This window comes from Corella eumyota, chromosome 1, assembly GCF_963082875.1.
Source record: "Corella eumyota chromosome 1, kaCorEumy4.1, whole genome shotgun sequence".
Taxonomy (NCBI): domain Eukaryota; kingdom Metazoa; phylum Chordata; class Ascidiacea; order Phlebobranchia; family Corellidae; genus Corella; species Corella eumyota.
The window spans coordinates 13,398,464-13,411,167 of record NC_137490.1 but is presented as its reverse complement, the minus strand read 5'-3'; the positions used below and the strand labels follow the sequence as shown (position 1 = coordinate 13,411,167).

At 29.4% G+C, this 12,704-nt stretch overlaps 1 protein-coding gene across 1 annotated transcript; it reads right to left on the bottom strand.

Annotated features, from left to right (window-relative positions):
• Window positions 1-1,771: 1,771 nt before the first annotated feature.
• LOC145763684 (semaphorin-3C-like) lies at window positions 1,772-11,542 on the bottom strand. The gene is made up of 19 exons (XM_082575188.1): window positions 11,391-11,542; window positions 10,176-10,292; window positions 9,754-9,959; window positions 9,279-9,492; window positions 8,922-9,046; window positions 8,317-8,487; window positions 8,062-8,181; window positions 7,762-7,935; window positions 7,435-7,536; window positions 7,245-7,361; window positions 7,012-7,122; window positions 6,649-6,760; window positions 6,343-6,447; window positions 5,154-5,315; window positions 4,814-4,960; window positions 4,317-4,431; window positions 4,088-4,230; window positions 3,765-3,851; window positions 1,772-3,556 (listed from the first exon to the last, which is right to left on the bottom strand). The coding sequence occupies exons 1-19, from the start codon at window positions 11,476-11,478 to the stop codon at window positions 2,859-2,861; spliced, it is 3,114 nt and encodes a 1,037-aa protein (XP_082431314.1). The 5' UTR covers window positions 11,479-11,542; the 3' UTR covers window positions 1,772-2,858.
• Window positions 11,543-12,704: the final 1,162 nt, after the last annotated feature.

Below are 12,704 nucleotides of genomic sequence, written 5' to 3'. Positions count from 1 at the left end.
TAAAAGTATATGACTATGTGCAATGTAATATAAACCCACTGTTGGAAATGTTGTGTTGCCTTTCCCGTTTAGGGTTTAACTTGATAAGCATTAGTCCATTAATAGTTAATTTACATTAAAACAACTGCTTAAAGTTAAAAACATAAAAAACCTACGATAGGGTATGGTTAAAATATCGACAATACTAACAAACCAACAAGTAGGGTGTGCAAAAAATGATCTCAAGATAATAAATCAAGTTTTTTTAGTAATATTATAGTAATAAAAACTTATATAAGACCAGAAAACACGCGACATTGCCAAAGAAAAAATGATATTGCGTTATTCCTATTATCATAAACAAATAAAAATATTTATACACGACGTAATACTGCCATGTTTCTTTTTAGGTTAAAGTTTTATTGTTCAAATGTTAAAATGTACGTGGGAAAACCGTCACATTTTTATGTTGATTTAATGGCGACAAAGTAACGTATTTATATATACACCAGTTAATTAGAAATAAAATTAGTTTATTTTTTATTTTAGTATAAGCTGTAAAAACTTGGCTTCACATTGATAAAAAAGGTATATAACTTATTATACTAAATAGGAAAGAATTTTCCAAGTAAACTGAATTAACTTGATTTAACATTATATTATTAATGTTTATTCAATTTTAGATAATCAGTTTAGTTTAAACATTTTTTAAACAAAGATGAAATTCTACATCGGATTGTTTATTATTGTGTTGATTGCAGCACTGGCATATTCACAAGACACAGGTTGGATAATGATGTGTAAATGATTAAAGTAAAAACAGTTGTTTTTATAAAGCGTGTTAACAATATTTGTAATTTGCGTTTTTTTGTTTTGTTTTACCAGGACATGGGGTCTGTGGTCTCTGTGTACAGGTGAACAAGATTTCAAGCTGCTGTATGGGTAACACGGAATGCACTAGTAACAACGGAACAGAGGTTTGCGGAGTGGATGGTCCAATACACGATGACGAGAACTTCACATATAAAGAGTTCGCAAGTAAAATTTTCATTCAGTTTAAATATTAAAAAATGTCTGGCGTTAACTATAAGCTACAATAAATATTTCGTTGCAAACACGTTTAATTTACGTTGTAAAGCAATAATTAAAGCTCGCCAAATACCCAAGTCTTGTCCAGTTTTTTGTAATGTTAGCAGTTACAAACGCCAAAAAATTCAATCAGTTTAAAATCGAATTGCGATCAAATATAGCCTAAAATATTAGGCTTACCCAAAATTTGCAAACAATTTGTTAAGTATTGCTTTTTTTAATATAAAAATTTAAAGCCAAGGACTTTCTAAAATTGAACTTATGTATTTACAGCTAACCTTGATAAGAGAGAAGGAAAGAATTTCTGTACGGTCTGCTGTGGATTAACCCAAGAGGCTCGTCGATGTTGTAGTGGTCTAAGTTGCAAATGTATGACATCTTTCTATCCATCGTGTTACGAGTAAACTAAAACCACAAAAGAGCTTTTCTTTTAATAAATTTGAATAATTTGATATTACAACGAATTTAATTATAGCTATTATCTTACTAATTGATCACAGCCTTAAAAAATCGTAATTAATTTCATAAACTTGGTTTAATGGTGAATAAACAAATTTCTGCATAATTAAATTGCGTTTTTATTTGAAATTGTCAAGATATTCCAATTAAAACATAATTGGACCAAACAATTAAAAGATTGTATTTAAAAATATTTTATAAAAAAGTTTTACTAGTTTTATAATGTGATCGAAAAAAAAATTTTTTTGACTTTATAAATAGGAAAATTTTTAAACATTTTATTATTTCTATTATAAACATAGAGCATAAGCCAATGCACTTCTTTCTTACCCACATACACTAAACCAACAAACTTAAGGTGACAAGAGGTCAAGAAATATTATTTCGTAATGTTTATCAACGTCTATTTATATTTCCTATTACGTAAATAAGCCTTCGTTACCGTTTCCGAGTAATCCTCGCAAGTGTAAACCACCCGGGTTTAAAATAGATTTGGAAATAGAACAACTACTTGTTATGGGAAAATACGCATCTGTAACAAATATTAGCTAGGTGATTCGGGTGCCTATTAAAAACCAAAAATAATTGTGTTACGTCACATTAATTTATCAATTATATATGCAAATAGAATTACTAAAAACAAGCATGTATTGAACAGTGTCATATTATTAACGATTACTTATCTGTATAAAAACATAGAAACAAGTATTTTGAAAATCCGTTTATGTAATAACACAGTGAACAAAACAAATGACTTCTTTTTTAAGCATGAAAATTGGTATTACCTAAAAATTGGCATTTTAATAAAATAAATTGCATTTTAGGAATGTTAAATAATTTACTCAATTTTTGATACAATCTTGATGTAAAAACTTTAAATAAAGTGCATTTAAAAATGTCATTTTTCGCAACTGGCTTTTTTTTATAAATTAACTCATGGAATTAGTGAATATTGCTTAAACTTAGTCAGGCAAAAAGTAATGAGCAGCAATGATATTTTACAATAAAACAAGGATATACGATTTCTTTAAAGGTACTAAAGCAAAAACAAAATAAGTTTGGCCTTTAAAAGTTTATGGACTGGTCCTATTGTCTACTAAGTTTTTTGTAACGCACGATAATCGTACCAAACGAACAGTCACTACCAATCCGCCTTGGCTTGCCATATAAGACAATTTGAATTTTTTCTTGAAAACAATATCGACATATTTTGCAACGACGCAAAGCTTATTAAAAACATACCGAGCACACTTGAGCACTAGACTTCGAGTGTGCTCATTTGACAAACACGATGACAAATGAACTTTTTACTAGCTACATTTAGCGGTTTACTACGTTAGTAGGGGACTATTCGAAGACTTAAGCGGACTAGGAGGTGCGGTGTGGAATTTATCCGCGGACGACGAACTAGAATCCGTAGATGTAGTCGATCTTGGAGATTTTTCGTTCCTTGCCGATTTATCGCGGACAGAGATAGGCGGAGTGGCCTGCAGTTGACGCAGCCTAGAATTTGAAGCACTAGATATCGAGTTTTGACTCGTGTTAGGCTGTGAAGAAAGCAAGCTGCTGGTCTCGTCGTCGGCGAAGGTTCTGTTGGGCACATAAGCTTTGATAGTCGAATCGCTGTCTGTATCTACTTCTTGTCTCGGTAAAAACTTGCTGTCGAAAGCTTGCAGAACTTCGTCGGCAAGCAGGCCCGAAGTTTCGCTGTTCTGCGAGCTTGGCGTTGTTTTATTATCATCCAAATCATTTACTGATCCGAACGAACGGTTCGCATCGTTATTCGATTGTCCTTCTTCATTGTTGATGATCATATAGTCGGAAATATCCACCTCAAATTGCCATGTACCTCGTTTTGTTAAGGTTGCTCTTTTACATCGGAATGACTGGTCCTTAGTTAGCTGAACAAGGACGTTTTGTGCTGGTATTGACTTGGTGCGTTGTGGCGTTTTTCGAGTGCGCGGAGACGGTAAAGTGGCATTTTCTGGGTCGTCAATGAAAGGTAAAGTGGGGGAAGAAGATAAACCTTCTTTTAGGTAGCAAAAACAAAGTAATTTTAGTCAAAAAGGGTTTTAAAAACTAAACCATATTTCGTAAAAACATTTTTTGTTAAACTATTTAATAATTAAATCTTAAAAAAAAGATGTCAATTATTTTATGTATGCTATTTAACCTAAGTACAAATACTTAACACAGTTTAAAATGACGTTTAATTAAACTTGGGTAAAAACACTAACCTTTAGGTACAGGTTTAATTGCGGCCACTTGACGTGGAGTAGCCGTAGTCGTAGCCGTAGCCGCTACGGGAGTTTCGCTTTTTTTTTCTGTAAAAAATAACAACTTTTTGTAATTGTAATAGTTGGGACATAAAAGTAAAAAAAGGGCAACCACAAAAATCAAAAAATTTTGGAATATTATATTAAACAAAAATCCCGCTTTTATTTATAAACGTGAATACCACATTAAACGCGGCGATAGTCACCGAAGCGTTAAAATCTAAAATAGAAAAAAATAACAACAGTTTGCCCTAAAGCTAAGGTGTACTCATATTACAGCTTACCTGTATGAACATGTAATTCGTCTCCCTTTTCTTCAAGCGTTAACTCAATTTTACTCAAGCTTGAATCCATTCCTAATAGTTTGTTATTGCTATTGTTAGATTCAGGTCTGAAGGCAACCGAATCCGTAGCAGTAAAATTTTTCCTTAAATAAAAAAAATGACATTTCACAAGAAACCATGCTGCAGTTTTTTGTTATACGCAAAAAAATTATTACTACTAATTTCTTACGTGGTTTTGCCTTCGTCAATGTTGTAACGATTTTCATGTGATCTCCATTTTCTCCAGTAAAATATCGCTACACAAACACATATCAACACGAGCAGCAGGCTAATAACCAATATTGCTGTAAAATAGTAAGACAAGTTAACATCAATAATATAGCATAACAAACTAATAGATCCCAGGTACGATTTCCACTAAGACCGTGTCAAAAAGTTTTTTAACTGAACTAATCAATAACCCCTTTTTTACCATATCTCGATAAGGGGAACGGTTTTAGAATTTTTATATCAGGTAAGGGGGTGATATTACAACGTGTTTGAGCTATCTGTAAACGCCGAGCTTAAGAGCAAGTAGTGTGGCTTTGGTGCGGCTCAAACCTAAAACCTTTCGGCTTGTGGTCCAATGCCATGACCGGTATACTCAACGATGATAGCAAAAAAATTCTAATCGATAAAGAATAAATATATAAAAAACAAATAAATATTGCAAGTTTTAATATTTACCAATAACTTCACCAGAAATTGACGCTACATTTGGTTCAGAATTCGGTGGAACAACTTCAGTGCTTGTTGTTGTTATTACAGTGGTGTTATTAATTTTTATTAAAGTCCCATCTGTTCCAGTGCTCTCTTCTGGTTTTGAACTTGGGACTAAATATTTATTGTTTTCTTAAATCTTGTTTTACATACTTAGCATTTTTGTTAAAAGTGTGAGTAAATATAAAACCTAAAAATAAATAGCTTTGATGGCAAAAGTTGCATTTTGAAGATACAATGCCTATTTTATACAGATCATGGCAAAATTATTTTTCTAGGAAATAAGTTAAAATATCGAATTTCATACTAGGATGTAAAGTTGAAATAAGGAAATTGTTGACTTCAAACGATGTATAAGCAACTGTTGTGTTGGCAGCAATCCGCTCACAAATATAAGTTCCATCATCCGATTCCTGAAAATCATTGATTTCCAGTCTTCCATGTCCACTTGGATAATATTTATCATCCGCTGCTCAATAAAAAAAAAATTAAATCATTTTGAAATTTACAATGAATTATATTTCTGGTTAGTTAGTGTTGTATTATAATATTCCGTTAACAGTCTGTTCAAAAAAACTTAAATTGGGATAAAAAGATTTTCTCCTTCTGTGAAAGGCCAAAAATAGGGCAAATTAGTTAACTTTACAAGTAAAGATATTATGTAATGCTTGGAAACAATTACAAATTTGTTTTTTCGGTTGTCATTGAATTCATTTTTTTAAGGCAAATGAAGCAAATAAAAATAGATGACTGAATTGAGTTCAGGCATTAAGTCAGGCCTTCCTGCTATTGACGTAAAAGCTTTTAGTGATATTACGTATTAAATGAAAACAATAATAAAATACAAAACACCATTCTTTTAACACTCTTAAATATAATTGTATATCATCGAAAAAAAAACTTTCAAACTAATTGAAAAAGTTGATACAATAGTTCCTTGAAACTTAATTCAATTAATTTTCATAGAAACTGAAACAAAAACAATCCCTATAGAATTTTGATATCAATTAGTTGACCTAGTCAGTGTTTTAAACTTTTACTAAGTAAGTTCAACACTCTTTTAATGTATTAACGATTTATTAAAAGTTAATAGTTACCTAAAAAACTAACACTTAACTTTAAGTACACTACTTCAAAATAACATCTAGCCAACAATCATAGTGTAATTACACTGGGTTAAATTTTAACTTAGACTTATTAAATTCACACCTTTAACAATCTCAAGTGTGTTAAATAAATACAAATGTATGGGAGTTATAAATTATAGAGATGGTATTTTTAAATATATTAATCAACTGATAAATTTTTATATAAATACATTATGTTGTTGATCGTTTAAACAAAATATGTCTAATTATTTTGTTAGATAATTTTTACTTCGAATTATCAACCGCCATTTAAACAAGACCAAGCAAAAAACTCTATAAAAACACTAAATTAATTAAAATCACATAGAAAAATCAAGTAGCATAAAAGGGTTTATAAAAACAACCGACCTTCTATTGGTATGTAGGTTCCTGCTGTTAATTTTCCCCATTTGGTTTTGACTGTTTTACTGTTTAGTGGAAATCCCAAAACCTCAGTATTTCCATAAACAGGAACTAAAAACAAAGAGACGTAGCACAATAATAAAACTCAAACTTAACACTCGCAAAACTTTTCATAAAATACGAATATAAAACAAGTCATAAATTTTACAATCAAAAAGTTTAAATTATATAAACATGGCTTTACAATTTTTACAAATTAATTTAAAAGTTTAACATTCATTAAAGAAAAAAAATTGATTTTATAAAAATTACCTGTTTTTTGGACAACTTCTTTTTTAAGGGGTTTACATTTATCCACATTACCATGTTTAACATCTTGTATCAAATTACCGCTTTTGCTTTTACCATAAGTAGAAGTACACACCTTTATTAAAATTAATGCATTTTTGTCATTTAAGAACTGAAAAATGTTTTTAATAGTTATGCAAAATTTAGAAAAGAATTTTAATATAAAGAAATCTAGTACATTGCTAACAAAATATATTTTTCAGTATTAAAACCTGATTTGAACTAATAAAACCAAATTTTAATCTAAAACAACAAAAGCAAGTTGCCTAACAACAATTGATCAGGTAAAATAACACCTCGTAAAATTTACAAGCAGAATAACATTACCTTGTCATTAATGTCCCATGCACACATTGGGTCCCTCGAAAGGACACACATACGACAGGGATCACACTCTTCACACGAGTTATTATATATCTCACAGTTAGCCGCTGAAAGCTGAAATATAAAATTTAAAAAAAAAATTTTTATAAAAAACTAACATAAATTTCTGTGTTTACTATAATATAGTGATAATAAGTTTATTTGTTAAGTCAGTTGCCATATAAATTTTTATTTACTTGTATTATTTCTTTAGTAGTTTTAATATACACTTGTTGGTTGAAAGGGTTTATATCGAGCCCAGTTATTTTATTTTTGCTTGATGACGGTTCCAAGTTAATATTTTGCAAAGCATTCTAAAATCAACCACAATTGGTAAAAAAGAGTGTACTCATTTTTATTTAAAAAAAATAAATATAATATTCGTACCTCTTCAGAAGAAACATATTTAACAATATTCATGTCATCGGTGGCAATAAATAATATAACATAGTTGACACCAGCCAAACTTGATACTTGAAGAACAGCAATCTAAAATAAAAATTAGAATTCAGAGTATGTACTTAACCTAACATAAGAATTAAAAGAGGGCTAACAACAATTTGTAGTTTAGGCCCATCTATTTTTAATGACAAGATGTTTCGTGAATGTTTAATGCCTTTGCTTACACCCTAATATCAAAACACTTAAAATATTTTAAAACCATGCATAAATTTGTAAGTTTGTCAAATAAATCAATTAACGTGTTTGAAAAACCTTTTCAAATGTTTGGTCCTTTACTGTATACAGGGGGAAACTGGGAGTGGGGCTTGTAACTACCGGATGTTTTGTAATAAAGTTTAGAAAGTCCGAGGGAAAATTTTTACTGCTTGCAACTGAGTTGTTACCTAATCCAGGGTAGGCACACATCCCAGGTCTATCAGTTACACTCTAAAGAAATACGTTTTGTTTAAGAGGTAGTTATTAAAAAAAATCTTAAATTTAAAAAAAAATATTAACATTTATTCTAATGTAATTTTTAACACAAGTGATTAGATTTTTGCATTTTTAACTTGCCTCAGGTGGCTGTACCTCCTTGTTTACATCTCCTTCCTCGAGAAAGTTGTTATAGTTGAATGCATGCTTAATATCGGACAATTTAAAAGAACAAACTGCAGAAATGGGAAACTGGGCACTCTAATTTAAAAAAAAAATTTAAATTAAATAAAACAGTACAAAAAATGAAAAAAAGTATATATTTGCATTAAATATATTTAAAAATATACAAAATTTTTTTTTTAGTTTTGTGTTAAAACTTTAAATGTTATTAACTTGTGTTTTAAATGTAGCGAACAAAACACCATCTGTAGTGATTGTGCTATGCGTAATCACATTAAACTTGGTTGGTTTTCGTTCTTTCGATTGACAAACAAGTTCGGTTTTAAGAAAAGATGTCCAACTGCCACCAAATTTTCCTGCTCCCCCTTCATCATTAGCACAAACCTGAATATTCACAAAAAACTTAACGAAATGTACACACAATTAAAAATCGACATTTTTAAAGTTATAATACTATCCATGATCTTGGGCCAAAATTTGGCAGATCAGAAATTATGTGGCACTGATTTATTGAGTCATAGATTATTATGTACTGTTGATGTATAAACTGTGCGTTTTATTTTAAATATTTTTAAAAGACTGTCAACATTAATTCAGTGTTGCATTACAAGTTCATTTAAACTATTTAAAACACCGCATGTTGTTATTTCCTCTTTCGTTTAACCCCCAAGTCACGTTTACTGCAGTATTATATTACGTAACCTAATACATTATGAACAATATTGCTCATTCAAATAAATAGGTAAATGGAACGTTTAAATTTGAACTACATGTAGAAAAAATTGCAAGACCAAACTAGTAATGTTGCTTTTTTTTACCTGTGCTATTCTACTGGCATAACCATTCTTGGCAGAGTTTTCTCCAAACACAAAATACAATTTCTTTGAACTGCCTTTCATTGAAACAACTTCTGAAGCAAATGAATTCACAAAAGTTGGATTATCTGCAATATAAAAATTATTTTTTATTGGATTAAAACATGAATTACAACTTCGTTTTGACTAACTACAATAAAAAAGGGTATAGTTTTTTAATTTTAATTTTGAAGTTTTTTGCAAAGTTTGTTCCTCATAAGAAAAGACATTTTTCCACGTGCATCTTCTTTGAAAACAAATCTAGGTTAAGGTTGCTAGAAATTATGGTCTTAAAAGTAACAAAAACTTGATAATTCTTACCTCCAATCATGGCACCTTCGCCTTGGCTTGTTTTAAGATAATTTGAATCTTGGAAATTTTTCACAACTGCTATCTTCTCTCGCAAATCACGAGAGGTAGCAGCAATACTAGAAAAATCACCACTCTGTGTTGCAAGAATTGAAGTCACTGAATCAGAAGGATCATAACTACAAAGCGGTGTTTGGGTATCGTCCAATTTGTGAAGTGTTTTGTCCTAAAAAAAAAAGTTTTAACTTTAATAATTACAAACTTTAGCTATATATCCCAAAATGTTGCAGCTCATTAAACATACAACATGCCTGTTTATTAAATTTAGTATAGACGTAATTATTTGGAACTGATCTGAAAAAAAGGCCCCTAGGTATAAAATTCAAGTACAGTAAAAAAACTTGATCAGATTCAAATCCAATTCTTAATCGGCTAACCCTACTTGATATCCTAAGTGACCGCAAGCTTGATTGTTAAATAAAAGTACCTTGATATTGAAAAGTATATTAGATGGATGAAGTGCTTTAGTGCCACACAGGAGTAAATGTGTGTCATTATAAGGCTGAATAATAGATATAATGTTGTCGCATAGACTTGGGTTTGTTATACTTTGTGGTAAACCATCACATGATAATCTTTCTGATTCAGATACACCCCAGGTTATAGGATCAGCTTCGGGAGATGATATATTTTCTATTAAAATAAACTTCAATGCTAATTTGCTTTTGAATAATAATAAGAAGAAATTTCAAAATTAACATTAATGCTTAATAAGCACAATGCAAAGTCGACAAAAAAATTTTATGTCATCATTTAGTGTATTAAATAATCAATTTAGTATGGGAGTATTTAATTAAAAAATTTAAGATTCAGCATATTTAATAAAACTGAGAACAATAATATATATACCTAACTTTTGAAGAAAAAACAGCCCATTTCCACCAATGTAGAAAACATCATTAATTATTCGAACACTTTTGTAGCTTTGTTTTGGTTGTGATGACGAGAATATGATTGGCTGAAGTTCTGAAACATTAAAAAAATTTTAAAATAGAAAAATCTAAAAACGTGAATGTGACACAGAAGTGCTAAATATAGCATAGGGCAAAGTGGAAAATAAGAGGCTTAACAAGTTCAAATTTGACATACACGGTCGAATGAGTTTCTTCACAAAAACATAATTTACAAATACTAGTAATCTTTATACACAGTCAAATACATAATATTGAACCCTGATAAACAGTATATATATGATTTAGTCTGCACTTTTAAAAACAAGTTAATTTCATGTTTACAATAATTTCACTATTTACAAGTTATGTTTTTTCTATACAGCACATTTTTACATATTTTTTTAACACCAAAGTTGAATTAAATTAAGCATAAAATAAATTATTTAAAAAATAAAAAATAACGAAGTTTTTTTTTCAATAAACCCAATTTATATATTTAGCAAAAATTAAAAAAAATAGCAATTAAAAAAATTGGTATATTATTCCTCAATGCATTTTACTTGAACAACCACACTCCAGTGTTCTAAATAAATCCATTGACATCTAGATAAGGTTTCGACGATAAAAATTGAAAACATATTGGCAAAACAACTACCACACATAGTACTCACAGATGGGCCAAACTTTTTCTCTTCTGTATTATTATTTTATATTCTTGTTTTCTCAATGTTTACCATACACTGAAATATTCATTACAGGCCACGTACGAATTAATTAAATATTCACTACAATTACACGGTATCTTTTAGCCTCCAATAGCAATTATATATAAGTTACAAAACAGAACTTTTAATAAAAAGTTTGACCTTTTCTTTATGCCATTGCTTGGTTTTTCTAATATTTTTTTAGCGTTTTTAACTTGGATAGCTTTCTAATTTAGCCAACAAACATCAAATAAAGTATATATATTTGGAAAATGTAAGATGTATACCTTTATTGTTATTATTTTTAAAATTAATATAATTGCAAAGAGTGTATAGCCTATATAAAAAAATTAAAACAATTTTACATTTTTTAAAAAGAAATAAATTTGAAATAAAATACAACAATGAAGTACATAACAACGGACATTTTTATACCAACAAAGGAGAATTAAAGCAAAAGTACTTACTCTTTATTGGGACTTCGACAAATATAAGGTCGACAGACTCCCAGGGTGATATAAAATACAACAGTAATAGTACTAGCCAGCATTCCATTATAAATCCTAAATTCCCTATATCAGTTTAATGTTTCCTTAAAGTGTATTTTAATATTTAAAATCGGGCCTATCTAATAAAATTTTAAGACATTCAAATAAGTATTAAAACATGCTTTTAATTTGAACAATCTCAAATTAAAATACTGTTTATGTATATATATATTTGAAAAAAAATTAAACATTTTTACACAATTTGATTTTACTAGAGGTAAATGGTAATTAAAGTTTTATCTTTTAAACTAAAAGGCTAAATAAGCACACCTATACACAATACAGCTATATAAATGCTATTAAATAATTTTACAGCTAATCAATTTTAATTGTGTAAGGTGAATTATAATCAGAAAGTAAAAAAATAAAAACTTAAACTTATGACAACAGTCTTAAACACGAAAGTTGTTACAAACCAAAGAGACAGATCCAAATAGACTTGTGAAAAAATAATTTAATTACAACCTGTCGCCTGTCTGCCTGTACAACTGCTGTACGACACGTTTGTTTTGTAACTGTCCTTTTGCTGAGTGTGAAATTTAAAAGTTGTTTACAATTTACTGGTTAAAAATTGCGAATCAACTTTAAATTTATAATAAATAACGCGAATACACCGCATGCTGTACTATCAGACTATACGTATTACGTACATTGAAAATGACCTATGACAGGAAGGCCGGTGGCTAAAAAAAACGTAAGCGTTCTGACGTTTACGTCAAGTTAAAACCCAGATACTATGAAATATATTTTCTGTTCTAATTTTCATGCAGCTTTAATTAAACGCGATTTACAATTCCTTATCCAAGGCTAACCCTTTAATAAACAGATAAAACTAACACTTTTTTAAAACAATTTAGAACCTTGAAACAACTTTGAAAAATAAAAGTCCGCCAAAAATGATGAACCCAATAATAAAAATTATTTTACGAATAAAATTTTTATAACAGAAACGAAACAAATTATTTTTAATAGCTTAATGTTTATTTTTTCATAAAAATAAAATCAATATTTGTTAAACTAAATGAAATTCCGCAACATAAAACATTAAAAAGGACGTACTTTTACAAAAACCTCACATTCACAGGCAATGTAGTTTAAAAAGGAAACAATTTCGTATTTTGATTAGCAAATTGAGTCGCTCAGCTAGCGTGGGAAAGATTGCTATCTTGTACATACCAACTTAGTATTGTATATTCATACTGCGCTTTAAATTTACTAAACTTAGTAGTTCCG

Bases quoted from the DNA above. Each gene is read 5' to 3' on its own strand.
- LOC145763684 (XM_082575188.1), bottom strand. From the start codon at position 11,478: ATGGAATGCTGGCTAGTACTATTACTGTTGTATTTTATATCACCCTGG. The intron at 8,182-8,316 runs GTTAATAACATT...TTTTTAAATTAG, and splicing joins TCGCTACATTTAAAACACAA to AGTGCCCAGTTTCCCATTTC. The intron at 7,537-7,761 runs GTTTTTCAAACA...TTTTTATTTTAG, and splicing joins AGGACCAAACATTTGAAAAG to ATTGCTGTTCTTCAAGTATC.